We start from the raw sequence: 17987 nt of genomic DNA on the forward strand, positions 1-17987 counted from the left end.
CTAGCAAGCCTTAAAGGCAGATGGTTAACACCCAAACTGACAATAAAAACAGTTCATGTGAAGGAGATCTTTCAGGTTAACTCCTTTCTCGCATAAACATGTTTGTCTGACAAACATAAACACAACTATTTTAAACCAGAATGTCAATGACAATCATCTGCCACAGATGGCTGCCCCTCCCTGAGCCTGGTTCTGCTAGAGGTTTCTTCCTCTTAAAAGGGAGTTTTTCCTTCCCACTGTTGCTAAAGTGCTTTGTCACAGGGGATCGTCTGACTGTTGCGGTTTCTCTGTATTATTGTAGGGCTTTTACCTTACAATATTAAGCGTCTTCAGGTGGCTGTTGTTGTGATTTGGTGCTATATAGATAAAAGTGAATTGAATTAAACTGAACTTTAATGTAGAAGAAAATGTGATTCTGAGTGAATTTGAACCCCTTATATGACCACTGTGCGCAAGTTTCACTAAATTCTGAGCAATCTTCTAGGAACAGCGATTCTTGTGTGTCGTGGATAATTATTACGTCTTACGGTAGATTAACCCTGGAGAACCCATGCGGTCAAATTTGACCCCATGGTTTCCCTAGTAAACCAATAGGGTCGGCTCTGACCCCATGGGTTCTCCAGGGTTAAGTTATGTATAAAATATGAGGTTATCATAAAACTGTTACTGTAAAATAGCTTGGCTGCTTTATGGTTAAACTCAAGACACTAGTTGACACTGAGACACTGGCAGTCACCTTTATAATTCAACAATATTTAAGTCCCTATGATCAAATTTACATACAGGCGCTGAACAAGTAAAGGGCAATAACATAACTAGGGCTGACGATATAAAAACATCTATCGTTTCATTTTACGCTATCGTTGGTTTCGTGGTGTCGCAAAATAAACTGTTTACGGCAATATTTTTCATTGTTTTGATGGTCACTGTAGTGGCTATATTAATTTCGTAAAGTTCTCTCTTTCTCTTATATTTAATATAACCACATTAGGGATGGACAAGCGCCTGTTTTTATGCGTTTTGGTTAGCAACAACGACGGTAACACCATCGCGTGTCTGCTTGTTTATGTTCCACATAAACCTTTCACAATAAAGCTCACGATCCTGTTGAGACTTTTCAAAATAAACTGAATAACGTGAAAGAGCAGATTATTTACGGATGAGAAGTAAAAAAGAGCCGCCAGGTGCTAAAAAAATAGACCTTAGACTCAAACGTTAGAACAGGCTTTTCCCCGCAGCACGCCGTGTAATAAATACAAAGAAAACGGCGGCCGTTACAACTTATGTCTAAAAATGTATCGTTTCATGCATCGGTTAAAACACTCGACTCCGGGTAAAGGACGCGCAGCTGGAAACACTTCCTGCAAGTCGAGCTGCCCAAGATTCACAGAATTTACAGAAAATGTTACATTTTTGTGATTTATATCGTTATCGGGACGATAGAATTCTTATATCGGGATATGAGATTTTGGTCATATCGCACAGCCCTACACATAACCATTCAGCAATTTAGGCATTTTAGTTTTAGATACTGTAAGTGCTTTAGTAAGTTCAGTGTCTCACTTAAGAACAAACGGAAAGGAAATTAAGCTGCGAATGGACACATACTAGGATGCAGACAAGATGAGATTGCATACTGCCCACAAACACACACACACACACACACACACACACACACACACACACACACACACACACACACACACACACTATATGTAGACACTGACTCACGCAGGCAGTAAGATAAACGTAAGATGCTACTAGGAGAGCGTCTATGACTCATCAAAGGAAAGATTCCTTGCAAGGAAAACAATATACTCTGCACGTATGTGTGTCTTTGTGTGTTTATGTGTGTCTGTGTGCACACTTGTATGTTTATACAGGACACCAACTGTCTAGATAAAACCAACTCTGCATCACTAGACACCCACACATTAAAGCCGAAACTCCTCCCTCAGAGATCCAACGCCGCTCACACAAATAATCAGTGAGGGCGAGAAACAAACACACCCTCGCCTGCACAGACACGCACACACACACAGAGGCACGTGCATAAACAGGCTGACACACATTCATAATGTGATCCAAAAACATGTTTGCAAAACACACCCACACATGCGCATACCCCTGGGCACACAAACACATTCAAATGCATAAATTTAGGCTTTGTAAGAATTTTAAAGGTCACAATCCATCCCTAAGCACTAGCTCCCGTTTCATCTGATTTAGGAATCAGGAAAAGAGAAAAAAAACTAGTCTAATGTCCTAAAAATACTTTGGGACTCAAACAACAGCATCAGCAGCTGCAAACAAAAAGGCAAAGACAGGGTTTTGATCTTCCTTTAAAAGCTTAAAAATGGAAAGTGACAGAGCACAATTTCCTTCTTACCAAAATAGCACAAGCCAGTTTTTGAACAATACAAAGCGAGTTATTAAAAAAATCAAGTTATTCTGATGGGGTATCAGCAAAGTTGCACACTAAAAATAAAGAGATTTTGTAAAGCCCCTTATAAAGTGATGGCAAAAAAGATGATTCTAATATGCTCAAATATAGACAAATATTTCTTATAAAAGCTTTGTTCTCTAATTAAATGCTTAAACCTGAATTATTAAACAGCAGGAGTTGCTTCATAGATATATTTCCTCACATGAATAATTCACATTGGTCTCACCCCACTGGAGTAGTCACAAAAAGGGTGAAAAGAGGGGAAGAGTGAGATGTGGTGGAATAAGAGGGCGAGCAGGAGGAGTCGGAGGCAGACAAAAGAATGATGGAGGGCATGAAAAAGAAATAAGGAGGAGAGAAAAGGAAGAAAGACGAGGAGGAAAAATGAGGTGCCACGAAGGCCTGAGTGAAATGTCTCAGACACAGTTCTGTAAACACCGCACTAATACTAATACTAATAAGATAAAAGCAGCATCAAATGTGCATTTGCAGAACACATCAGCAGAACATAAAAGGCACCTCTCTAATTACCTTCAAACTAAAGCTTTAAAGTATATTTTAGTCTGATTGATCCCACTTACAACATTGTGCGGGTATCTGATACCTGGTATTTTTTTATCTTTGTACACTTTGGAGCTTCATTGTTTCCTATCCTGTCATTATTTTTCACTAGAGCACAACGTGTGTATTAATCCCTATCTAAAAACTTTTTAAATAATGTTTGCTCAAATAACAGCTGTTTTATACAGAATAAAAGCTGAAAAAAGAACTATATTTATGAGATGTTTCTGCATCACTAGCAGAAATTAAATGACCTGTTAGAACTGAATGCAACATTTAAGGTACAGAAGCCAAAAACTAAATGGACAGCACGTATAGAATAACATCATGACAGTATAACCTTTATGTGTTCTGCACGCTGCTTCAGTTTACAATTTATAACTGCATCTGTATATGTATATATCGCTAGATGCTCATTTTATTCTCCTTTGAACATGTGGTGGACTGGATCGAGATACTTCAGGGACCTCCTGGCCCTCCTTTGCCCACGTGTGATCTAGACTTTAATATTCCCAACAACATAGCCAAAATTTAAAATGTACAGATGCTTGTATTTAAATGATTCATACTCAGAATGAGTTCTTCTTGTTAACGCTCTGAGGTCTACATCGTCATTGGTGCTAACCTTAGCCTAACCCTACATTTTGTATGAAAGGACAATTAACTTGTTTGGAAGAAATTCTAAAGTTTTTTCATGTGTCAGTTAGAATGATTATGCATCAGAAAGATGTGACTAAAATGAAAAACGATCGTCACACTTTAGTCTTGCAGTGGTGGCAGTCGGCCGTCTGCTTTACTACTGCAGATGATGGATCGCTGTGTCACACTCACAGCGTAGCATTTGGTCTCGCCACTCATGCTTTTTCTCCTGTTAACGTCACCGGTTCCTCCCTCTGCTGGCAGCTGAAGACAGTCAAGGTCACTCTGAACGAACACATGCTGCTGCTCCCGTCTCTACCTCCTTCACTCTAATCACTCTGCCTCTTTACTCCCTCTAGGCAACAGATTAATCTCTGAAAAATAATTATTTTTTCTAACCCTAATAAACAGTGACCTCATATGTTACACCGGTCGTCTAGCGGGTGCAGGCACTAATCTAACATTTGAAACAAAGAAACCGATGGTGATAATGTTGCAGTGTAATTACAGAGGGGGTTGGTAGCTGTTAGAAGATGTTATGGGTTTGTGAGCATGTGCAAACACATGTTAGGTTGTGTCTTTGTGTTTTGTGTATGTGTATGAGAGACTGCCTTTACCTCAGTGGCGATGCTCTGGCTGGAGCCATTGTCCAATAAGAACTGCACCACATCCAAGTGATTCTCCTGCGCTGCCATATACAGCGGAGTGAAGCCATTCTGCAGAGAAACAAAAGAAGAAATGATGCTGTTAATGTTTAAAGACTGACACATTCTCGATCTATGTGTCACAAGGATAGGGAATTTAAACATTAGAGGTAATTAATGAAACTTTACCAAGACAAAAACAGCGCAAGGACACCGATGCATGCTTTATTTTGTATATATTGATAAAGTGTTTGCGTGCTTGTAGAAAAAAATTACTTCTATTAGTACCAAATAATAGTGTCTCAGTTAAATTCCAGTTATATAAAATAATGACCCTTATCGGAAAAAAGAGAAATATGAATAAAATTCCGCATGTGGACTAAAAGACATTATGTAGAGATCTATACCTTCTTTCTAAAGAAAGATATAGAACCTGTACAGTAAAACACATTTGACAAAATAAACTAAATGAAGTTACAATACAAATGATTAAGAAAACTAGTGTTAATAAAATAAAAACACAACAAATGTTGGCCAGACTGATATCAAGGAGTCAGGTGATAAGGTGATTAATCCTGTTAATATCTCTGCTTACATTAGGTCATTGTGGGCAGTGCTGAAACATCAATAAGCAGTACTGCTTTTTGGCAATATTGGGTTTATAGGATTTCTGCATTAATGTGATAAAGCACCTTGATGTGTCAGGCGTGAAATTGACTGCAGAACAGGTTTTTATTCTATAAAAGATTTCTTAATTTAATTTTCAGAAAACTTGATTGCCACACATGCTATTATACACTAAAACTATGATGACCCAATCATACTTGAAAGCAGGGAGATTATTTTTACCTGACTTCCACCACCCCACACAAATGTTATATTCTAGCAGCGTTATCATAGTGTACATACCGTCACCTCAACACATACCTCACACCTAATAAGAGTGTAGATAAAAGTCAGTGTGGGGCTGAATCTGACAAGTGTGTGTGTGTGTGTTACCACACTAGATATAAGAAAACATATCTCCATAGCAACACAGGCATCCAAAAACCATTTCAGCATGCAAAAAAACTCCTCTTCATCCTCCTCTTCCATTCTTTGTAGTTATTCTAGTGTCACTGCACCAAATGCTTTCCTCGTTATACGCATAATTTAAAGGGGGCAAATTATGCGAAATCCACTTTTTCATTCTTTTGAATCGTAATTATATGTCCCCGGTGTGTCTAGTGACCCAGAAAGTATAAGAGAAGAAGACCCCCTCCTGTCTCCATAAAGCATTTTTCAGAACAATCATTTTTATCCTTTATTGGACAGGGACAGTTAAGCATAGACAGAAAAGTAGAGAGAGACTAATGGGGATTAACATGGAGGAAATAGACTGGGTCATTTTTGAAACAAGGCCCCTGCAGCCTTCAGCATATGGGTTGCCTGTTCAAAAAACTAAGCTATAGTGACACTCTGGTTTATAAGCTCCTTTTAATGTGAGAAGAGAATAAGCACCACCCATTACTGTTGGAGAGATCCTAAACATTTACTCCTCAGACACCGTGAACACAGTAACGTATTACAAATTATTTGTTACTTAATTATTCCTTGAAGAGAGCAATTTCGTTACACTGCTTGTTAGATTATTTTCATGTTACTCCATGAGAAGTGCTGAAATGCACTGTCTCATAATTACCAGCTAACAGCGTAAACCTGAGGCTACAGTCCCACATAAACATACTGTCATACAAAACTAACTCTTTCTTTTAGTGTTTAAATGACACAAATTTGACTGCATGGTTAAAAACTAAAGCTTCACATTGCCTGTTACTGTAATTCTACTGTGGAATCAAGTGTCAGTAGAAAAAGAAAGGACAAAATGCTGAAGTTCACACTGGGAAAAAGAACGTGGCACTGTGCAGATAGCTAAAGATACTTTTTAACCCAAGTACTGCAACTGCATTGTAATGAATAAATCTGGTACAGTGATGGACATTGGTGATGTACACTGGTAACTACTAGAATTTGCATTAAAATCAATTGACCTTCTCCTACTCTTCAAGTAAAATCGGAGATGGAAAGAAGTTTAGGTCAGCACTAAAGATTAAAGGTCATCAATACTGATGTCATTTTCTTCCTCTCATCAGCTGCAGCCAAAGCCTTCACAGTGACATCGTTATAGTTGCTGTGGTGACAAGTCCACTGTGAGTGTGTGCGCATGCTGACTATCGAATGTGGGCTAAGCTGCACAGCAGAGTTGCTGACACAGCAAGCAAATACACACACACACACACACACACACACACACACACACACACACACACACACACACACACACACACACACACACACACACACACACACACACACACACACACACACACACACAAATGGACCCTGTATGTACACATTCTTCTGGATGAATGCACGAATTCAAACATGGTCTTCCAAAAGAGATGATTTCGCCGTACAGCCTTGTGAGTTCATGTGTCTGTGTTTTCGAGAGGGGATGCCTTACCTGAGACTGAGCATTGACGTTGGCACTGTGGGTGACAAGCTCCTTCACCACCTCTGTCTGTCCAGCAAGAGAAGCTATGTGGAGGGCAGTGTTTCCTTTCTAAAGAACAGAAACAAAACAAACATTTAAAATTTTAGGAAAACTTAGGAAGAATTATTTTTAGCTTTTTGGATGCATGTAAAGGCCTGGGCTATGTGGATGTTTATGAGTCACACAGGAGAAATGTTTTGCATATTGCTTGTTTACAGCAGAAGTGCAAACTGCACACATATCTCTCTGGGGGAGTGCAGGAGAGTTAAAAGCAGCATGGATTGACTTAATGCTATGGAAGCTTTTAAAGCACTTTTACAAGCTTCAGTGTCTGATTGCTGCAAATTGAGTGAAAAATATCACTTTTTATTAAAGTCCTATCTCAATCAAACCTTAATATTTGCTGCAATATGATATCATTGTCTGTGATGTCTGTAAATCATAAATTAGAATTCACAGGAAAGGACAATTAATATAACTTTGGGACTGTGTGTGTATATGCAAACTATGATTAGCGCTAATCTCAAAAACTATAAATAAAATTAGGCTAACAAAATAATAGTTGCACCTTGTAATATAATTTATATAATTTATAATGTAAAGCTTGGAGAGAGCATATTCCCCCAAAAACAGAAGACTGACAAACTGAATAAGTCTACAAATCAAAATCTGTTCATATCTGTTCATGAATATCATTCATTTTCACTGTCTTTTGTTCTGTTGGCGAGCACAGATTAAAGGGCTGCCCACTGAATGAAAATGAGCACACAATCTGAATCCATTAGCTGGTCTGCTGATTGATGCTAGAAACTGATGCTAACTTTACTAGCATGAATTTTATTCTTTGTTTACTTTGGCATTTAACAGTAGTTAACTTATCGAGTACTAGAGCATCCTGATGTGTCCAGCTCTGCTAACTATGACACGACTGAGTCAAGTGCACTAGCCCAACAGTCAGGACACCAGCAGTTAGCCTATTAGCCTTAACTTGCAAGCACTAATACTTCATAACCAGTCAACTTGGTCTTGCGCTTTGTTACCAAAATAAACAGCATTTCTAGAGCAATGCTTTACCTGTCCTTTTATAGGACTGTTGTTGTTGGTGATGCCACATTATTTATAACTTGTTAGGCCCCTAACACAGTCTACGGTAACTGTCAGATACTGTTCATTTGAAAACATAAACAGCTAAATTGTTGTCAGTAGCTAGCTAATTATAAGACTGCATCTTTTGCACTTCACATCAAGTGTTTAACTGTGTGCAACCAAAAGAAACTTTGCCTGTTTCCCTTTGTCCATAGACCCAGCATATTCATATACAGATATATACAGATTAAATATACATAACCCTGAACAACACATATGCACATGTTAAGGGTGAAAATTAAGGTTATAGCATTACTTCTGAACACTGGTTCAACTTGAATAACAGATACAGACTGTGCAATGGGAAGATAAACGTTCAAGAGTCACAGAAAGAGAAAAAAAATGGAAATACAAAGAAGAAAACTACTACATACTGAAAAGACTAGCAGAGCTAGTCTGATATGTGCATTACTCATACGCAGCTCTAATGGATGCACCTGTTATATGTGTGTGAGCCATAGCAAGCAGCAGCTGTCGCCATGCTGTCATTCTTACTGCCACTAAACCCTCTGCACATACACCTCGCTTCGTTCCTCACATGCTTCGCCTCTCCTTCCTACTGCTGCTGAATCTAGTTTAGAACAAGATACAACGGTTTGATTCTGACATTAATTTGGGATTCTTGAAGTTTTCATGGCTCATTTGGGAGCCATTGTATGAGTGAGGGATAGACATCAGACACCTTTAAACTGCTTTTGTAACATGTCTGTTCAGAGAAAACCTGTTATTGGACATTTTCTGACTAGTTTTGTAGCATTCCTTGACATAGTTGTTTTTGTTAATGTTGTAGTTTTAGTTTGCTATTCAAGCTAAATATGAATAGAAGTGCTTCCCCCATCACAGCATAACATAAATTGTGACTGAATGAAATGTACAGTAGTGTATTCTTTCCTTGGCTCACTTATGTCGCACATAAAACACTTACAAGGGCTGCCATTACAGCCACACTTTAAAAACTTGCATAATTACTATATAAGCACATATTAAAACCAGAATTTGTCTTCTTCTGGAAGGATTCAGGTTACAGTCCCAGAGAACTATTGATATATTACAATGCTCACACCTGCAGGGCTACAAAGGCCTCTCTTTTCTTCTCTTGTTCTTGTGTTTTTTCTGCCCTGTGCAATTAAATGTCACCTGTATATGCAGCTGGACAATAATGGATTATCAGCTTTAGTATGTTACAGATAATGGAGTTTCCTAAGGTATCTGACCTTCTGGAAGCATTTCTGACAGATATTCTAGTTAGAAAGTTGACTTTTCAAAGATTAGAACAGAATAGTCACACAAAATTCCCATGTGAGTAACCAAGTTAGGTTTCTGTAACCATGCCTATCGTGTTTTATGTGAATAACTACTTGCAGCACTGTGAAGTTCTTACTGGAGAGACTGTCTGCAAATGTGCACTATTATGTTTTAATATCAGATCTGTCTTTTCTATAAAGGTATGAAAAACTAGCATGAAAAGGGGAAGCTCAGGTGGAGAGGGGTTGCACAGCAGCTCGCAGGGGCAACAGTAACTGCTCATAGGCTAAAATTACTTAAACTGCTAAAGAGTTTTAGCTGATCGGATCACATTGTCAGCTGGTGTAGCAGGGTACCTCAACTTCAGTTTGCTTGTTACACCTGTTAAGCTGCTTTTTGCAATTTTGTTTATTAATTGTTGAGCTGTTTTTACATCTGCCTTTTCACTCACTTCCAGCATGCTCAGATAGTATTAATAAGTCACTATCAAGCCTAACCAAATGCTTACACATTTATACCCAGTATTTTGGAGTTTTCATGCGCACAGATGTGTTACAGAAGGGTTTGAGGGACTCCATCAACTATCTTGAACAATATAATGAAAAAGCAGACAAAGTAAACTAATAGTGCATGGCACATGGGCACAAATAGCATCAGCTGCAAGTCTCTGGTGTTAATACCACGACCCTGTATTAGTATTTTTAAAAACATTGTTGTAAGCAGACTGCTTCAGTGCTGGGAAACATCTGTAAGAATTGTGAGTTATTACCTAATTACTCCCACTAACCTAGTTTAGTGTGGTGATGTCAGCATCATGGCAGAAAATCCAATCATCGTGAATTTAATCGCCTTTCTTCTAATGGATAAATTTAATGCAGTGGAGCATTTCACTGTCAAACACTTTACATACACTACCAGACCAACAAGCCCTATGTGGTGAAATACCGGAATGTCCGTGACAGGACTTATACTAAATCAGTACTTGACCTCTCTACTCACATGCAGCCATTCATCTCCTCTCCTGCTGCTTAATCAATGTGACTTTGGGAAGGTGCAGACTCAGCAAACTTTGCGTGTGTGTGTGTCTGTGAATTCATGCATACACAGTGTGCCTGTGTGAGTGATTGTATGTTTATGCGACTCCTGGGTGGCACACACCTTAGTAGCAGCATCCACATTGGCACCCTGTTTGATGAGCTCAGCCACCACTTCCACATGGCCCTCCTTCGAAGCCAGATGGAGAGCATTGAGGCCATTCTGGAGAGAAAGAAAAGAGAGGAAGAGGAATGGAGATTAAATTAAAATAATCTTTATTGTTTTGCTTTTTCCCCTGCAAATCTGGTCTCTATTGAGACTAACATTCAACATATAAACTCTTTATGTGTGATTTTGAATCCAAACCATTTGGTATACTTGAACTAATTTAGTTTAGTTCCTGTAAGTCGTGCATTTAGGGAATGTAACACAACAAACCATAGGCTGAATTGGTGACCATGCAGGCATGGCAATAGTCTAAGGTTGCGCCTGCTTCACAAATTATATAAATAACTAGAAGAACTATTCCTACAATTTAAAGCTGAGTTTGGAGTTTCAGCGATAAAAAGACTGGATACATGGTTTGAGTTGTTTATATGGAAATTTTACTTTAAAAAACTCTACAATGGTGCAGTCTTATTAGCAAGCTTACCTGATTGCAAATATTAATGTCAACCCCATTTTTCAGGTAATCCAACGCTTTCTCAAGGTTGCCAGCCCGAGCAGCCCGCAGATAACAAGCGTTTACGTCTGTCTGCAGGAAGACAGAGACAGGAGAAAATGATTATTATCCTAAACATACAATGTATTACAATGAGCTGAACAAAAGACACACACAGGAAAAAATGAATGCACAAACAATTAGAATCTTCGAATGCTGCTAAAATAAACTTTTCCTATGTAAAAAGAAAAGTATTTATTATCCTAAAACAGCAGTAATATTTAATGTTCGAAGCTTATTTTAGACTATTTAATACTTTGGAAATATGTTGAGAAAAACAACTTGGAGGCTATTATTTTTGTGTCAAAGCTTACTTATGAATCCTTGCAACAGGAGATAAGTTGAGTAAATCCCCCAAAGCTTGTATGTTATTAGCCAAAATGAATAGATTAGAATGTGTGTGGTAAACCCTTTGAGGGCTCAAAGAAGCTGAATAAGAGCCAAAATAGGAAAACATTTATAAGAGTGGGTCTGAGAGAAATAAAGTGGTCTTCAACATGCCTGCTGGGTTAAACACCCTAAAACCCAGCCAAGAAAACACAGCCTGCCAAATCCAAGCCAAAAACCACAGGATTTATTCTGCTTGATACATTTTTTCAAGTTTGATTGGTGCCAGCATGGGACATTTTTTTACAGATTCAATGACACATCTGGATTAAGCTAAACATCAAACTGCACTGAGTTAATTGAATTTGACAACCCCGACTTAAAATTAAATATGTAGAAGTAAGTTATTTATCGTGATACTTGCAAGAAGATATTTTTGCATTTGCATCTTAAGAAATTTAACTCACTATCCTGTTTTGACTGATATTCTATTCAGGCACATTTCAGGAAACTAATCAACGTAACTAAATAAAGAATCAATAACATTTGATCACAATCAGATGAAGTAGAAGTACTTTGTCACTAATGCAGCCTTTCTTTTGGGAAGCATTACATCACAAACAAGCATAGTGGTACCTGTGCAACTTTAGGAACACAAGACACCACATTTTTAAGACTGCAGCTCATTATTTTCATTTACACTCATCTGCTGGTGTGCTTACAACGCTCTGCAGTGAGGTAATATGTCTTGGATGCAGGAAGAAGAGAAGATCAGTACCAAATTAATCTGTAAATGCATTGTCAGCACTATGAAAATGTGAAAAATGGCATGTCTAACCTGGCAGAGTATTATATATTAGCATAATGAGCATGCTACATTTATTTCAGCCTATTGCATTTTTTTTTACAGAGGTATTAATCTTTCTGTTAACCAATATTTCTATCAAGCAGGCCTATCACAGCTGTTGGCATCTATAAAACTACAACATGTAGCAACATTTCTGAGAAGATGCACATCAGGTTAGAGCATAGATTTAACACTATACTAAACACTATACTAGTACAAAATGATCACATCCATCTTATCAACACATAAAAACAAATATTTTTTAAAGCTGGCTAGACACGGGACTGACTACTGACCCACACAGCAAAATTGGTATGGCCAGGATCTGGCCCACAGAATGTGCTTACACATGCCCACATACTGCAAAGAATGACGGCCCTTTGGTGGTCCAGACCAGGTTTGCCAGATGTGGCCCACACATGGGCCAGTACAAAGGCAGTTGCAGACACACTGGTGGTCCTGTGCTGGCCATATTCAGTCAATCACACACTTTCTCTAAACTGACTGCTTCCTAACTACATTCATACACATTCACACTCAGACTGGAGGAGCCAGGGATCAAACCACTAACCTTGTGATCAGTAAGTGACCTGCTCTACCTCCTGAGCTACAGCTACCCAGTAGTAAACATGACTAAACCCTCACTAGGTTTTCAATAAAGTGTACACTCACAAACCTGTCAAACCTGCATTTGATGCTGGGAGCATCCAAAATTATTGTTTTTGAAAAGTAAAGTGTATTTTTTTGCAAAGGGAGTATAATTATACCAAACACACACAGTCAACCCTAACATCTACTGCGAGCACCCCTGATGACTAACTGTGTCTCCATGGGGAGCAGTAGCAGCAGCTGAAGAGCTATTTGCAGTTAACCTGTCACAGCTGCAAACATGTGTCATTATCAAGCTGAGCTGAGGATTCTGAAAGAGGGAAGTGAACATGCTGTATGTGCACATGTTTATATCTGTCCCTGTGTGCCAGGATTTCAGGGTGTGGCCTATGTAGGCAGAGCAGAAACAGGCTGAATTTGAGCACGCTGTGACAGCAGAAAGGTTGAAAAGATGGCAGATAGTCAGTGTGTGTGTGTGTGTATCTGATTTCATGATTGCAGTGCTGTGATTCTTCAGCCTACCACACCCATGTAGTTGAATGGATGCCCACACAGTGCACAGGATAGGCACTCTCAAATTACTGTTTGCTCATGTGCCCATTAACCTGCAGTATTCTCAACAAAGTAGATGAAAGGATTTAAAGTTAGCATCAGGCAGATCCTATCATTCCAGGAGATTATCTTAATTTCACATCTGGGATCATTCACAAACCCATTTTCACATAGTGTTTGATACAGAATTCACTTCATTAAAGACAATTTAATTCACTTGTCTTACTTTCAAGCATCACTGAGAATGGTTACAGAAGAATTTGTTTACCATGACATGGATGATGGCAAATGCTAAACTGCAGCTTTAAAGTAGTTTAAAAAAGAGAAGAGTGTGATTTCTTAAAATTTCCCTTCTCCCTATGCACCTCCTCAAGCTGTTCTGGCTAGGTGATCCCAAGCCAGTCAAGAGGCACAGTGTGTGTGTCTGGGGTAGAAAACCTGAGCTAGGAGGTGTCCAGGAGGGATGCTAATCAGAACACTTCGGGGTGCTCTTTTCCTTTTTACTTTGATGTTTGGAGGAACAGTGGCTCTACTCTGAGCTCTGACAAAATAACTGAACTCACTGATCTCTAAGACTGAGCCCAGACAGCCTTTAGAGGAAAATAATTTCTGCCACTTGTATTTCTGATCCTGTTCTTTCAATCACTACACACAGTTGATGGTCATACATGAAAGCAAAAACCAGTATATCAACAGCTTTGCTTAACACTTGGCTCTGCTTTCACCACAACGGTACATCAACTCCACCTTTTCTGCACTCATCAACAAAACCTCCAAATACTTGAACAACACAGCTACATTCCCTGCTAAATGCTATGCTGTGCTCACCAGCTAGTCTCCAGCTACATTTCTCTGTTATGGAGCAGGAACTGTAGTTGCTGCCTGCTATCACAAAAGACCAATGACAATGAACTGAAGCAGCAAAGCTGGAATTCACTTTGAATCAAGTTACATCTTTCAACTTTGCCTTTGATGCATTGTTCCTGTAAAAATACAGATTATAGCAGCCTTAATGTTTTCATTAAAAGCATAATTGAACTGAATAAACTGGGCTATTGCTTTAAACTGTATTGTGTATTTCACAATCAGTCTTTGCGCAATGTAAAAATCTCTACAGTGATATGAACAATCAAGTCAAGCTCATTGCACCATGAGCTGTGTTATTTGCTGAGGTCATTTCCCACTCAGTGAATAGATCTTACCTAAGGTCATCATCACATATACGCAAACATACAGGAGAGCTTACAGGATGTCAAACACAGGAGTTTCCTGGATGACTGAAACTGCAAGTAACCTCTCTAATGGAGTTTAACATTACTTTTAGTGAAAGTACTGCATTGCAGCTTTTGTAAAGGTTACAGATTCTTGTCATTATTTAGACCTCTATGGAGATGCATACCTGCATACTTTTTTGCCTGACCTTGCTGTAACATGTAACTCAACCTGAAACAAAATAGAAACCATATCAATAACACTGATCTAGTAAACTGTCCCAACTAATATAAAACACTCTAGTAGTAAGACTATCCTGTTTGCCAGAGTTGGCCCTGACATAATTCAGTTTTTATCATCAACAGTGCAAATGTAAAAACGAAACATATAATAGTGTCCCCATATTATTTCTGTAAAATAAAAGGATATTTTCTTGCAATTGCATATTTCAAAATAAAATATTTACTAAGAGTTCTTTCTACCAGTCTGGAAACAGTGCGCCGTGGAGATTTTTAAAACCCAGAGACGGATTGTAAGGCCTGGTGCCAAGCCTTTCAAATTTAATGTGGGGGCAGCCTGGGCTGCTTAGAATTCAGGGCATTATCAGAGTTCCAGTTCAAAGCGGCATCCTCTGGAAAAGTACTCTGGTCAAAGAGCAACACCAGTCCAGCTCAGGACTTCCCAGTTTGGTCAGGCTGACATCAGCTGATACACAGCACACGACACTGAAAATAACCACGTCACTGCTGTGACTGTCTGCTGCATGGCAGGTAATCAAGATGAAGACAGATGCCAAAACATTTTTTTAATATAATCTTTAAATATTTTCATAGCTTTTATTTGAGATGTTCATGAAAAGAAACCCGTATTTTCTGCCTCTGTTACCAACACAAATGCACAGCTAGACTAAAGCTGAATAAACACAGAGCGTTTTTGACATTAACCTGTGCTGGGGAGAGATCCTTTTTATCCGTGTATGAACATGTGTTGGAAATGGTAAATGGCCTGCATTTGTATAGCGCTTTTCTAGTCCCTAAGGACCCCAAAGCGCTTTACACTACATTCAGTCATTCACCCATTCACACACTGGCGATGGCAAGCTACATTGTAGCCACAGCTGCCCTGGGGCGCACTGACAGAGGCGAGGCTGCCGGACACTGGCACCACCGGGCCCTCTGACCACCACCAGTAGGCAAACACGGGGTTAGTATCTTGCCCAAGGATATTTGGCATGCAGCGAGGAGGCAGCCTGGGATCGAACCACCGACCTTCTGATTAGTGGCTGACCTGCTCTGCCACCTGAGCTACAGCCACCCAGGAAAGAAAACAATGCAGTTTGAGCTCCAGAATACATTTATTTACACTTATTTACTCTGGAGAAATGTAAGTACATTTTCAAAGACTGAGAGAAAAGCAGTTTTTGACTATTTAATTGCTATATTTTCACTAAACACACTTGTGCTTGTTGAAAACCCAGTTGCATACTTGTATGTACTGGATACTGAAAATACCCAATCAAATTAAGACCCGTGCCTACATTTGTATCTACGCTCACAAAATATTTGCTTTCTTTTTTTGGCCAGGTTGCTTTTTATTTTTACATTCATCGGCCCCCAATATGCCCAAATTTCAAAGAGAAATTAAAAATGCATGCCGTGGAAGAGTTCGGGTCTTAGGAGGTTAAACGTAATCCTGGTTTCCACCGAACCAATTCTGGGGCTACAGAGAAAAAAGGGAACATATTCAGTAAGCAGCAGTTCTCTGGGTGAAAATGTCTTGTTGGTGTTAGAGGAGAATAGACAGACAGCTTTAAGCTGATACGAAAACACCTCAAATAACCACTCGTAGTAACTAAGCTATGCAGAAAAGCATCAACGCACAAGTTGAACCTTGAAGCAGATAGGCTAAAGCGGAAGAATAGCACACCTGTCAGCTAAGAACAGGAAACACCTGCTCACCAAAACGTTGCCTGCCTTGTATCAATGGTTCAGTCTGATGATGTAGGCCACGGGCGACATGAGTATTAAATCTGACCAGAGTGCACACATCTTCTGATGGAAAACATTCCACGTCACAAAGCTCGACTGACTGTCTGATGCTATCAAGTCAATATGGTTAACAATATGTGAGGATCTGCTTGTTGAATCTATGCCACAAATAATTAAGGCAGTTCTGAAGGCAAAGGGGAGTTCATTCTGATATAAGCATGGTGTGCTCAACAAAGTGACCGGAGAGGTTACGTGCACTCAGGAATGTCTGCCCACGAAGGCCATTCAGCTACAATAATAGAACCAAGAATCATGTTTTCCTTTTCAAATGAAAGTTGATGTCTGCAGTTCCTGTCACACACTTCCAATAAATTTGTTATCATCGCTCTCAGGTTGCTCCGCTCTGATACTGTGCCAACCTGGCTGGTGTGAGCCAACACAGTTGTCACTTTTATCACAATATTTCTGTCTACAGTGGAGCTGAAGAATGTATTTGGTTATTTATTTGTCTTTTCAGACCTTACAGAAAACTGGGTTTCCTGTAAGGTCTCTTGGATCAACAAAAAGCAAATCAATTTGAAGACAGCTATTCAGGGCTTTTGGTCTCATTAATGCATTTTGTATAACAACTAAATGTTTGGTCAGTGAAAATAATAATAATTAGTCAGGCAACAGACATGTAATTAAAAATAATTATATGTAACATTTACCTTGCTACAAAATAACTTTGCAAATTTTATTGTGTATAACTTCCACTTAGTTTGCCATCTAGTTTGTAGGACTTCAATCTAGTAGGATTGTAACAACATGAGCGCAACAATAAAGGCTTCAAACTCAAAAACTTTGTTTACCCCAAAGCTCATGTTTTAAATTGCCATGTGAGTGGAGACCTGCTCAGCTTTTTGCTAAGTGCCATTCGAGTGCAACTTTATTTATCCGTGAAAGAGATATGCAAAGAATGCTTCTGTCGCTCTTTTTCCACAACACGCCACTTCACACTCATACAGTTACACACATTCCAACATGAGAGCTGCCCCCTGACGCAGAGGGACGAGAGTGAGAGTTAGTCATACATATCACCAGCTAGCTTTTGTGTAGAAGCTAATTTTATAGACACACTTATAAAACTCAAACAGTATTCTGCTAACTCCACAGGGCATTAAGATTAACACCCTCCCACTTGTGTGTTTAACCAGGTTACATATTACGTGACCCCACTTTAACTACTGTTAAACTACTGCTTGGCTACAGTAAGACAGAAAATGCTGCATAGAGTATATCACATATCAGCAGGTTACTGAAGACATAACAGTGTTTAAGCTGCCTTTCTACCTCACTCCTACAGCTGAATGAAAGCGACATTAATAATGAATTAAAGCACCAATCTTCACCATTCTTGTTGTTTTTAGCTTCCTTTTTTGCTCTTTTGTTTTCTTTTTTCCACAAACAATACAGAGCATGCGCCACTATCCAAGGTCAGGT

At 39.1% G+C, this 17987-nt stretch overlaps 1 protein-coding gene and 1 long non-coding RNA gene across 35 annotated transcripts in view; one reads left to right on the forward strand and one right to left on the reverse strand.

The window, feature by feature from the left end:
* LOC113028107 (uncharacterized) overlaps positions 1-17987 on the forward strand; it is a 460838-nt gene that overhangs the window by 171701 nt on the left and 271150 nt on the right. The gene's annotated exons all lie outside the window — the stretch shown is intronic.
* Positions 1-17987, reverse strand: part of ank3b (ankyrin 3b) — a 177849-nt gene that overhangs the window by 79885 nt on the left and 79977 nt on the right. For all 34 annotated transcript variants that reach the window (XM_080305359.1, XM_080305355.1, XM_080305362.1 and 31 more), the window contains exons 2-5: positions 10902-11003; positions 10373-10471; positions 6794-6892; positions 4264-4362 (exon numbers count right to left, since the gene is read on the reverse strand). In XM_080305359.1, the coding sequence (XP_080161485.1) occupies positions 4264-4362; positions 6794-6892; positions 10373-10471; positions 10902-11003 (399 nt within the window). The remainder of the gene's footprint in view (positions 1-4263; positions 4363-6793; positions 6893-10372; positions 10472-10901; positions 11004-17987) is intronic.

Source organism: Astatotilapia calliptera, chromosome 8 (assembly GCF_964374335.1).
Source record: "Astatotilapia calliptera chromosome 8, fAstCal68.1, whole genome shotgun sequence".
NCBI lineage: Eukaryota > Metazoa > Chordata > Actinopteri > Cichliformes > Cichlidae > Astatotilapia > Astatotilapia calliptera.